We start from the raw sequence: 12,935 nt of genomic DNA on the forward strand, positions 1-12,935 counted from the left end.
TTTCATTTTGTTTCATATTTTTTCATGTGATCACAGGCTTCGACATCAGGTGGTGTGACCTCTGACCTTGAAGGAAATACCTCATCTGACCCTCTAGAGGGATTGCAACCAACCAAACCAAAGGACTTCCAAGTGTTCATCAACCTGGTGGATTTCACCAAGTAAGATCACATCTCCTGTGAGATGTTTTATTTTTACTGTTGTTCAGTCGTTCTATTTGTATGACTTTCACATTACCAATGGAGCGTGCTTTTTTTGGTGCTTTAGGAGTGGAGTGAAATTATTCCTTGAAATGCTAGAGCGCCGTGCTAAAGCCAGGGTAATAATCGGGAGCGCCAGAAGGGTCAAATTTGACTGACATGAGCGCTATACAAGAACCCACTATTATTATTATTATTATGATGTACCCATCATGATATGTTATTTTCTCCTACACTCATAGTTTGATATCAACATCTCCATCTTTAAAGATGATTGACTCTTAAATCAAAGAATGGCAAGGAGTACAGACATACTAAATCATGTGTCATGCACTCGACGAAGTACATCACAATCACAGCCCATTGTGTTTTGTTTTGTGCCCTTTGTCCCCTTGGGCTTGCGCGTACATTTACTGATTTTGGTTTTCTGTTCATTTTTGCGATTTACTCTGATGAGAGCAAGACGAAAGGTTCGAGTATGTTTGAATTATGTTGCTATTCTTGGATATTCTTTGCATTTATTTTCTTTCTATCAAGGGAGCTGTTACCAACAAGGCAGATCCATCTCTTTGATCCTTGGGTGTATCGCTTTGGTCATGAACTGATCCAGCTCTCCAGCCAACTTCCACTGGTCAGTGGCTTCTACAAGCTACTGACCATCTGTATGACCATGTCCAGAAAGACTGCATTCTTCAAAGTGAGTGACTCTGGGTATGGGTGCTAATGCATTATGTTGTATAAAAATGTCCTAATTTCATTGTATTTTAAATTCTCTCCTCTAAATTACGTCTTTCTCTACTGCTACTGTTTTTCATCTACATTACTTATTTTTTTCAGGGACCTATATCATACAAGCATTGCTTTTTAATAGGTTCCTCGCATTCTACTTAATCTATTATATGAATTGAGAATCATTGATACATGCTCATTTATACTAAAATTATATTGTATAATTTTTCATTTTATATGTATGTTTATATTTTCTGTAAAATGTGGAACAAATAAAACTTGAAACTTGAACTTGAAGGGTTACGAGAGAGATTATGATATGATACTCCTTTGCATACAACTCTTATTATGTAATACTTAAGGATAGATAGGGATATGAAGTGAACAGTTACATTGAAAGTGTAATTGTATTAAGATCTTCATTATGTTTATCATAGAAACATCAACAAGAATTCATGATGTTTATGTTGTTAACAATATAAGAGCTTTTTTATTGAAGCAGGTTCTTTGGTTCATAATTTTCCTTTAGTTAGCATGTGCTCCTTCAACAGCATTTAGATATAATTGTGTTTCGTATTTGTTTCATGGATACCAGGAAGTCAATCCTAATGTCACATTCAGAACAGAGGTGAACGAAGAAGAACCCATGGATGTGGATGATGATAGTGAATCCATAGCAACCAGGACCACACCTAGCAACGTGTCTCTGTCTGATAAACAGGCTTGCTTCATCCTGTTTTCCAAGTTCTCGAAGGAGGTGTTGATCCGACTGAAGCAGTACAAGGATGACCTCCTCGCCTCTTGTCTCTTTCTCATCCTCTCTCTTCCTCATCAGGTGGTGGAGAATCAGGTTCATGATGTCATTCCAGCACTCAAGGTAATGTCACCGCCCCCCTCCCCCATCTCCCTCCCTCTCTCTTCCTCTCTCTTCCTCATCAGGTGGTAGAGAATCAGGTTCATGATGTCATTCCAGCACTCAAGGTAATGTCACCCCCCCCCCATCTCTTTCTCATCCTCTCTCTCCCTCATCAGGTGGTAGAGAATCAGGTTCATGATGTCATTCCAGCACTCAAGGTAATGTCACCCCCCCCCCATCTCTTTCTCATCCTCTCTCTTCCTCATCAGGTGGTAGAGAATCAGGTTCATGATGTCATTCCAGCACTCAAGGTAATGTCACCCCCCCCCCATCTCTTTCTCATCCTCTCTCTCCCTCATCAGGTGGTAGAGAATCAGGTTCATGATGTCATTCCAGCACTCAAGGTAATGTCACCCCCCCCCATCTCTTTCTCATCCTCTCTCTCCCTCATCAGGTGGTAGAGAATCAGGTTCATGATGTCATTCCAGCACTCAAGGTAATGTCACCCCCCCCCCATCTCTTTCTCATCCTCTCTCTCCCTCATCAGGTGGTAGAGAATCAGGTTCATGATGTCATTCCAGCACTCAAGGTAATGTCACCCCCCCCCATCTCTTTCTCATCCTCTCTCTCCCTCATCAGGTGGTAGAGAATCAGGTTCATGATGTCATTCCAGCACTCAAGGTAATGTCACCCCCCCCCCATCTCTTTCTCATCCTCTCTCTCCCTCATCAGGTGGTAGAGAATCAGGTTCATGATGTCATTCCAGCACTCAAGGTAATGTCACCCCCCCCCATCTCTTTCTCATCCTCTCTCTTCCTCATCAGGTGGTAGAGAATCAGGTTCATGATGTCATTCCAGCACTCAAGGTAATGTCACCCCCCCCCATCTCTTTCTCATCCTCTCTCTCCCTCATCAGGTGGTAGAGAATCAGGTTCATGATGTCATTCCAGCACTCAAGGTAATGTCACCGCCCCCCCCCCCCCCATCTCCCTCCCTCTCTCTCTCTCTCTTCCTTTCACATACACAACACAGATTCTATTCTATCTACATGCAATGCTTTCTTCTTGTTTGTCTCTTTCTCTGCCACTATAATACGTGTAGTCTCTGTGGGTCCAATGGTATCTTATAAAAACCTTTATTATAATCAGTACAAATACTATTGGTGCAATTCACTACAGCAAATGAAAAAAATAAAATCTTTGTTGAATTAGTGTAGGCCTTAATATGGTGGTAGGATTTGTGTTCAATATTTATATTAGTTTTACCATATAGTACCTTTATTGTCTAATGTTCAGATTTGTTTTCTTTCTGGGGGTCTTAATGCTATCCTATGACAAGGCATACTTTCTGTATGCTGCTTTTCAATACTGCTTGTAGAAATCTATCCCCAGATACATATCTTCCCTCATAATCTGTCCTCTAATAGGAACTGTAAGTTTGGTTTGACGAGTATGACAAGATCTGTTATACGATATGATTTCTATAATATATTATGCTTTGATCTGATTGTTGTGTGTTTTATCGTGTAGACTGCATTCAAACTTGGTTTGAGTTATCTACCGCTGGCAGAGTCTGGTCTATCAGCCCTTCAGGCCTGGATCCGATACATTCCTTCAGATGTTCTTAAGCCATACTATGCCCAGGTTCTTCCTCAGCTAGATGGCTACCTGGGAGCTGGCAGTGGTAAGTACTTGTAGGAGGATGGAGAATGATGCACATATATCCTTTCATACCAGAGTTTTTTATGCCTCCGCTACAAAGTAGCCGGAGGCATTATGTTTTCTGGTTGTCCGTCTGTACATCCCGTTCTCGTGAACCAAGAACCAATTAATGGATTACCGCCAACCAATCTTGTGTCATGTATGTATCTTGCAGAGCCAATGAACCGATTTAGATTTTGGGGTCACAAGGTCAAAGATCACAGGGCTCACTATGTATGCAAGAATAGCTCCAATCGCGAAGAATGAGAGGAAAAAATAAACATGTAAAATGACACTTTATTTCTAATTTCAATGTTTCAGTGTACTTGATAAAACGTAGTTAGTCTAGTCATCATGTCACTGTAACACAATTTCATATAAACATATAAAGTGTTCTGTAGAAGCTACCCTTAGCAGTCAGGGTGGGTAAAAATGCACTTGATTTTTAATGTACGATGTGTTGTGCCTTTCAAGGGTCGGAAGATGAGGGCAGCAGACCTGAGGTCCTTGTCATTCAGACAGCATCAAGCCGTGTCGGAAGGAGACGCATCCCTTCCAAGCTTCTCAAGAAAGCTAAGGATAACGATCAGGTTAGCTACTTGTTACTCTTATTCTGTAATATATTCTTTTTACAAAGTAGAGTATATGAAATATTGGAGTCATTTTAAAACACTCTGTAGATAATATGTGCAAAAGTAGGGGCACAAGTATGATTATTAGTTTTATTCTGTTATTTCAATGGTAGCCCATGTATATAGTTCTGAAATTCCTTTGTATTGTATTTGTAATCATGACAAAATCAGTTGGCAATAGCAAAAGGAAGGTTAATTCAGATTTTTCATTGAATAAATTTAGTCCCCAACATTCCAAGTCTTTATTCTAGACATGTAGCATATTTTTAATATAAATTTTAATCTTAATTTAGCAAATCTTTTTTGATTTTGAAGCTAGTACTACATTGCAGGCAGTTTTGGTAGCCGATATATACCCCTACCTACCACAATGCAATGCAAGATTGCCTGAAAAGGATACAAAGAAAGTAGACGTGCATGCAGACGGCTGATGCGCAGTTGTATTGCCTCGGTTGCGGTCCCTACGATGGCACAAACTTAGATCTGGATCTCACGATAGTTTTTGTTTGAAAAATAAGTTATGAAGATTATTCACAAGATTAACAAAACTTCGTGTCAACAATATAACACAAAATTGTTGATAAGATGTGTGGAGTTATTCTAGAAATGTCCTTGTACATTAACTGGTATAGTCATTGTAGTCCCATATGTACGCATACGTGCTGTTTTGACCGCTGGTCAGAACGAACGAACGAACGAACGAAGCGAATCTGGATGATTTTGGACTCTGTGTTTTCTGTTATTTTGTGAGTATTTTGACATTCCGTATATGTTTCTGACTCTTGCTTTAGTAATGTAAGGCTTTTTAAAGCCTCAAACTACAACCAGGAGCATGTTTTATCGCATCGAATCCGTGAAATAGTGAACTTTGGACTCAGTTTATTACTACCACTCAGAGGATCAAAAGTGCTGATAGTCCCAAACACGCAAAATTTCGTTTCCAACCTGCTTTTTCGTATTTCCGATAAAACCCTATAGTTAGTATACTTCTATGCCATGGTATTGCTGTTTAATGAGGCATGAAGTGAACATATCTATTGTCAGCGCTGATGGTCAACTACAATCATCTTATTGCCCCAGTCTGCTGCTACCCAGGATTTTATTGTGGACACTTTAAGCTTCATTGTTGGTAATTTAATCCAGCTCTACCGAAACCAACGATTACCATGGCAGATACAGACAAAGCCCAAATGAATACAAGGGGGAAGGAGAAAGAGAAATCTGCTTTGCTGGCATCAGTGATACAGGACATCTTTCGGGATAAAAGATTCATCGACTTAGTGGAAGAGCGCGTTAATAAACAACTAGCTGACATCAGGGAAACCATCGACACCCAACAGGCAAGGATCTTCGATCTCGAAATCGTAACAGACAGCAAGTCGAAGGAGATCGCAAACGTCCAAAACCAACTTGAAAATCAACACGAGCAGATTAAAACACTACAACGCAAGCTCGACCAACAGGAACAATACTCCAGGCGAAATTGTCTCCTGTTCTTTGGCTTCGAGGAACGCAGTGAAGAAGATACCGATGACATCATTCTTCAAGTGGCAAATGAAGTTCTCCAGGTCAATCTCTCCAAGGATGATCTGGAACGTACCCATAAAAATGGCTCCAGGCAGAAACATCAAGAAAAGAACCTGCCACGCCCAATCATCGCGAAGTTTACTTAATATAGAAAGCGCCAGGAAGTAATCTCCAAACGACGGAAGCTCGCCGGTAAGCGGAAGTCCATCCAGGAAGATCTGACGAAAGCAAATCAAGACCTGCTTGCACATGTACGAACCTCTGAGAAAGTAAAAGCAGCATGGACACGAGATGGGCGTATTCTAATGACTGACAAAAACAACAAAAAACACTTGATCTTGTGCAAAGACGACCTACGGAAGTTTTAAAGTCTGGTTAGGGTAGGCACATTCTGAACTAAGTGAGTGAACTTTTCATTTAATTTTTTTTCCCCCTCATTTAACAAAAATACTTGTTACATACTTTGTTATTACAGTATATTAATTGTTATGTTCTGTATTTATTGTACCCCTATGTTTTGTTGTTTGTCTTTATGTAGACGGATTGTCATGGTCATATTTAATGTTCTCCTTTTACATGGATGATACACATGACGCACAGTATCCCATATGCTTAAACCCAGTGTTTCCATTTTCTGATTTGAGCGATGATGAATTTAAGAATATTTTTTCAACACCATTGCATGAACATAAAATTGATATAAATAAATTTAAAAATACATTTAAACATTCTTTAGAATGTGATCCAGCGTGTGACAATGATGACGATGATTTTTTACAGGACGATATTGTTGAAAGTAATTATTATTTGGAAGATGAATTTATGTCTTTACCAAAATTAGATTCTGATTTTAGTATTATACATTTCAATGCAAGAAGTTTATCCAAGAATTTTTTAGCTATAAGTGAATTTATTCATTCATTAAGTTACTCTTTTTCTATTTATGGTTTCACGGAGACATGGATTCAAAGTAATACTCCCATTTTATTTCATTTAGAAGGATATTCATTCATTCATATTGATCGTATCAGTGGTAGAGGAGGAGGAGTGGCTTTTCTTGTCTTGGACTCTTTGAATTTTAAAATTAGAAATGATATTTTATTGCAATGCGATGGTAATGAATGTCTTTTTATTGAGATTACGAATAAGATTGGAAAAAATATAATTGTTGGAATAATTTATAGGAAACCGCAATCAAGAGTAGAAAGCTTTATTAACGCAGTTTATGTATGTTTACAAAAACTTAATAAAGAAAATAAATTAATTTATATTATGGGTGATTTTAATATTGATCTTTTAAAATGTTCAAATAAATATAGTGCTGATTTTTTAGACATGTTACATTCCTCATCACTCTTGCCACTAATTGTTAAACCCACACGTATTTCTGTAAATAGTGCAACTCTTATAGACAATATATTTACAAACAATGTTTTTTCATGTATAACCCCGGGAATATTTTTTAATGATGCATCTGACCATCTTCCAATATTTCAAATAACAGGGAAAATTATTTATAGAGATTATGTGTGTAATAATTGATGTTCATGATTATTTAGTATCTTCCTTAAGTAATAAATTACACACTGTAGGTCTTTTCTTAGATTTAAGCAAAGCCTTTGATTCTATAGATCACAATATTTTGTTAGATAAATTGAATTACTATGGAATAAGAGGTGTTGCTTACACATGGTTGAAAAATTATTTGAATAATCGACACCAAATAGTTGTATATAACAATGTTTTATCTGACCCAATGCAAGTCACGTGTGGAGTCCCTCAGGGCTCAATTTTAGGTCCTCTTTTATTTTTATTGTACATAAATGATTTAAATTATTGTTCAAACATTTTGAAATTTGTCCTTTTTGCTGATGACACCAATATCCTCTATTCTCATAAAGATATTAATATTTTATGTCAAACTTTAAATAATGAGCTGCAGCATGTATCGCAATGGTTCAATAGTAATAAATTGTCTTTGAATACATCTAAATCAAATTTTATATATTTTCATTATAAGCAAAAAATTATTTCAGCTGATTCATTGAATGTATTAAATATAAAGATGAATGATGTTCCGATAAAACGAGTGCAATCAACTAGCTTTTTAGGTGTAATTATTGACCAAAATTTAACTTGGAATGCTCATATATTTACCATTTCAAACAAAATTTCAAGAAATATTGGTGTCGTCAGCAAATTACGTCATATCTTGCCACAAAGTATTTTGATTTTATTGTACAATACAATGGTTTTACCGTATTTAATGTATTGTAATGTTGTATGGGGCAACACATACCCAACGAGATTACAACGACTGCATATATTACAAAAGCGTATAGTAAGAATATGTCTTATGTCTGATTTCAATGCCCATTCAATACCATTATTTCAACAACTACAGTTTTTAAATATTTTTCAATTGAATCAATATTGTATATCACTCATGGTTTTTAAACATAAAACTGATAAACTGCCGATTAATCTTACCACTATGATGAAATGTAAAAAATATGTTCATAATTATAATACTAGAAATCCTGATAACTATTTTATTGAAAAATGTCCATCAACAAATTCCTTATTTACTTTTAGACACACTGGCCCGAAAATATGGAATTCCCTCCCCAAAGATATACGTGATACTGCTTTCTTAAACTCTTTTAAATCTAAACTAAAAAAATACTTCATCTGTTTTTAAATCTATAATAATATTTGCATGTTAATACGTCTCCTATGTTTTGTACACTGTTTTGTTATTGTTATACTTTTTATAGCCAATTGTTGGAAGTTGTATATGTATCTTTTAATAACAGGGAGCTGCCTCGACAGAACCTTATGGTTTTATTTGCAGTTTCCCCAATTCATTTCTATTGCTGTTTAACTTTTTATAATTCCGATATATTTGTAGACATGTTTCCATTTTGTGTGTATTTTGTGTTTTCTATATTGTATATAATCTGTATCTTATATGTTTTTTATGGACTTGAATTGAAATAAAACTTGAACTTGAACTTGAACTTGAACTTGAACCGCAGATTCAGGGTTCGAGTGGACCTGATTTTGACTATTGTCGCATATGGGCTGCACCCAGAGTTTTTGATATTTTCTTTTCTGAAAATACTGCAGCCTTTACGCCCGCAACTACGGTTATTCCCCATAGTATTGAGCTTAGGAAGAACAAGAAATCCAGAGTTTTGGGAGCATAAAGATCTAGATGGAATGTAATGATTTATCAAAGCAACAGTGTACTGTGGAGCAAAGCTGTGGACACAATGATATACATGTAAAAGCAAAGAATATACAAAATTAGGGTATGTCTCTATCCCGTCAACTATTTTTTGTGCAGTCTCATTTTTTATTCTGATGGACAGAAGACAGATACAGGGAAATCTGTCTATAAAGACCACCCAAGGGAGACAAGGAAAATGGTCTTTATAGGCAAGTGGTCTTCATGTACAGGTTCCTTAAGTACGGGTTTCAATGAGAAAACTATTTTCAAGGGGGAAAAAATGTGGTCTTTGTAGACAGGTGGTCGCTAAACCAGGTTTGACTGTATAATGAATGAATGTGCATTATTCCAAACTTTGTCACAGAGCCAAGATTCACCTTTGAGGAGTGTACAGCTCCAGATCCTTCGTCTCCTGGGCTCCCTGGGAGGCAGTGTGAACGTTGGTCTCCTGGAGACATCCGCCCAGGAGCTCTCTAACGTAGCCCTTGCATGGGACTCACAACCAAGACTCAACTTTCCTGTACCATTTGTGGATATGAAACCAGAAATTCAGCTAGGTGAGATTTTAGGATCACTAGATTTTCCTGGTTTGAATTCAGGCCTAAAATAAACTCAGATATCCTGATTTCATTCCAGCTTATTTACTAAATTACAAATTGAGCTCCTAAGAAAGAAAGAATGACATTGAAGAAGGAGAGAAGAACTTAAATATTCCAGGCTATTCATCTTGGCAAAAGTGAAATGATTATCTTGGGAGGATGCTGTATTGAACCATCACTTTATTGATGAAGATGGCTGTAATCATAGATGCAGAAAGATGATTAAATACTATATGCAGGTGATAGAATGTTGAACCGGGAAGGAGATTTGTTCTTGTTATCTTATTTTAGATGTTTTCCAGCCAAGAATAGTAGAGCTTGCTTTGATACACATTATGATTATGATTTTTTTTAAGGAATGTGTACTTTGTAATTAAAGTTTCAGGAACTTTACCGTACACTTTCATGCCTGTGGATGGTAACTGTTGACATTTGGGCGTTATTTTTTTATTTTTGTTATCTTCTGATCGTAGATGCCTTCCTGCCGAGGATCGTAGAGCTTGCTTTGACGTCTAGTGACAGACAGACCAAGGTAGCAGCATGCGAGGCGCTACATACCTTGGTTCTCTTCATGCTTGGGAAAGGATCTCAGCAGCCTGATCAGAGAGAGGCAAAGGTATTAAGAGACGATTGATTTATTTCCTTACTGAGTGGGAGAGGTAGGTGTGTTTCTGCTTTTGATTGGCGAAGGATCTCAGCAGCCTGATCAGAGAGAAGCAATGGTATTAGGAGACGATTGAATTGTTTCCTTACTGAGTGGGACGGGTATTCTGCTTTTGCTAGGCAAAGGATCTCAGCAGCCTGATCAGAGAGAGGCAAAGGTATTAAGAGATGATTGAATTATTTCCTTACTGAGTGGGAGAGGTAGGTGTGTTTTTGTTTGACAAAGGTAGGGTCTCAGTAGTCTTTGTTGAACAAGACAATGTTCATGTAGCATGCCTCCTGGGTATGAAAGAGAGAGAGAGAAAGAAAGAAAGAGAGAGGGAGAGGAAGGGGAAGTGTAGGGAGGAGGAAGGAAAGTCTGTATCTTAACCCCTCCCCTGACTCTCGAGAGACTAGGGGTATTTCTTGATAAGACCACGGATTTGTTGTGTGCAAGATTTGAACACGTATTATTGGCATTCCCACCAAGTCTGGTGTAAGTGAATCATGACCTACTGCACATGGAAACTGACTGCCATCTCCCTTTAAAACATTGTACTGTGCCCAAGTTCACAGAGCGCATGTCATGTTTTGAAACTCATTTACATTTCAATTTCTTTCATACAATGCTTTGCTTTTCCCTTCAAATCCAGAGTCCCATGAACCAACTGTACAAGAAGGTGTTCCCTGCAGTTCTCCAGCTAGCTTGTGATGTGGAACAGGTTGCTAGGCAACTGTTTGAACCTCTGGTCATGCAACTCATTCACTGGTTCTCTGGTAGGTACAGCTGTCTGTCCTTCAATCAGTTATAGACCAAATGATTTTTATTTGCCTCAGTTATTGTTGAAACCAAACAATTGAAAAAATAGATAATGGTTTGGGAGAGGGATGAGTGAATAAGGATAATGTTTAGAAGTTTAGAATGAATAGATGTACAATATAGTAGATATTATGTGTATGGTTTTGGGGGGGGGGGCACTCCAAGCTTATACTTGATTATATTCATCAGGGGGTTGTTTCACAAAGATCCTAAGTCAAACTTAACTCTAGGTTGGACTTAAATTAAACATTATGGAGAGCCATCTGTAGCCTTTCGCAGTGATTATTCTCAAATTTGGGGCTTCTCCATGTGTAAAAGATCTGTGAATAATTTGGGGTAATTTGTACCATGTGCTAACTACAAACTGGTCTGTGTTATATATTTTTTATCGTTCAGGAAACAAGAAGTATGAAAGTGATGAGACGTCGACCCTACTGAATGCCATCTTGGCTGGTATAGTCCATCCTACTGATACAGCCTTGAGAGACTTCTGTGCTCGCTGTATCAGTGAGTTCTTGAGATGGTCCATCAAACAAACTAGCAAGAAGGTACATATCCTTGATTGGATTGTCAAAGGTTTAGAGATATAGCTGTCCATTTTATATGCATCTTTTAGCTCAGCTCTTCAAAGATTTAGCCAAACTGAGTTCTATGTGTGACTCTCAATAAAATGACATTGACAGAGACTCAATGTGATAGAAGGTTCATTTGACTTTAATAGACAGGGGCAGACTGAGACTGAAATTTGGTTGGAGAGTTTCTATATGACCTGCCCATCTTTCACATCAACTGGGCTCGAGGCCAAATATGGAGTGGCCCAAACTCCCAATGACTAGTACACCCTTGGACTTTTTTTTTTTTTAAATGTCCCCCAAAATGTAAATATATGAGTAATCATAACAATTTCTTAAAACTTCTTTGTTTCACATTGCACTATAACCTCATATTTGATTTCAGTTTTGAAACTAATTAGATGGCCTGATTTTAAAGCAGCTGTTGTATATTTTTGTTCTTGTTTAGCAACAAGAGAAGAGTCCAATCAACACCAAGTCGCTCTTGAAACGACTCTATTCCATGGCTTCACATCCCAGTGCATTCAAGAGATTAGGTGCTGCTCTTGCCTTCAACAGCATCTACACCATCTTCAGGTAAAGTCATATTTTGTCAGCAACAGCAAGAGCAGTGCATGGTAACACAGAGCCAGTTTACGTCTGGAAAGCTCAGAATGAGCAATGGCAAAAGAAGAACAAATCTCAACTGAACCTGAATTCTCACTATAATAATAATTGTGATTTATATAGCGCATAATAATTATCGAAGATAATTCTCTATGCGGTTACATTTTTACATCCATACAATTACATTATCACATACAAATTACATATAAGGCCTAAATTATTACATACAAATTATCAATAATTGCATTATTACATACAAATTACAAATTAAATTACGTCAAATGATATTCCGCTACAACAAATAATGATTACTTTCTGTGAAGAGAAGTCTCATTCAAAATGGGCGTATACAAACATTTTTTTTTTAAAATTTTTTTATTGGTGGGCAATCAAAATGATAAATTTTTTGTGAATTATTGGTTGCTTTTGACTTCTGCTATGCTATGTAATCAAACACAGGTGCTTTTTAGTGGGTTTAAGAAACTTCCAGTGTGTTCAATATCTGGCATATTGTTCAGATGAGTAGTTTCATTTCTAGTTTGTGCATTTTAATCATCAGTGTATGAATTGTGTACTCATGGCTTTATGTGATTTATTGCAGAGAGGAGGAAGTTCTTGTTGACCAGTTCACCTTTGAACTCTTGGTAGTCTTTGTTGAGAGCCTGGCCTTGGCTCATCATGATGACAAATCTCTTGGTAGGTCATTTTTGTAAAGGAATTAACATGAGGGAGATTAAATACAGTCAAATTTGCTTCAGTGACCACCTGTATAGAAAGATCACATTTTTTTTAGTTTCCTTTGTAATTTTTTCTCGTTGAA

The 12,935-nt window shown here is 37.2% G+C and overlaps 1 protein-coding gene across 1 annotated transcript in view; it reads left to right on the forward strand.

Annotated features, from left to right (window-relative positions):
• LOC586799 (DNA-dependent protein kinase catalytic subunit) overlaps positions 1-12,935 on the forward strand; it is a 109,049-nt gene that overhangs the window by 13,584 nt on the left and 82,530 nt on the right. The window contains exons 16-26 of the mRNA XM_030984017.1: positions 37-161; positions 738-897; positions 1,525-1,806; positions 3,315-3,468; positions 3,960-4,075; positions 9,241-9,433; positions 9,949-10,091; positions 10,771-10,894; positions 11,334-11,485; positions 11,958-12,085; positions 12,717-12,811. Coding sequence (XP_030839877.1) covers positions 37-161; positions 738-897; positions 1,525-1,806; positions 3,315-3,468; positions 3,960-4,075; positions 9,241-9,433; positions 9,949-10,091; positions 10,771-10,894; positions 11,334-11,485; positions 11,958-12,085; positions 12,717-12,811 — 1,672 coding nt within the window. The remainder of the gene's footprint in view (positions 1-36; positions 162-737; positions 898-1,524; positions 1,807-3,314; positions 3,469-3,959; positions 4,076-9,240; positions 9,434-9,948; positions 10,092-10,770; positions 10,895-11,333; positions 11,486-11,957; positions 12,086-12,716; positions 12,812-12,935) is intronic.

Source organism: Strongylocentrotus purpuratus, unplaced genomic scaffold, assembly GCF_000002235.5.
Source record: "Strongylocentrotus purpuratus isolate Spur 01 unplaced genomic scaffold, Spur_5.0 spur5_scaffold_14, whole genome shotgun sequence".
Classification (NCBI taxonomy): Eukaryota; Metazoa; Echinodermata; class Echinoidea; order Camarodonta; family Strongylocentrotidae; genus Strongylocentrotus; species Strongylocentrotus purpuratus.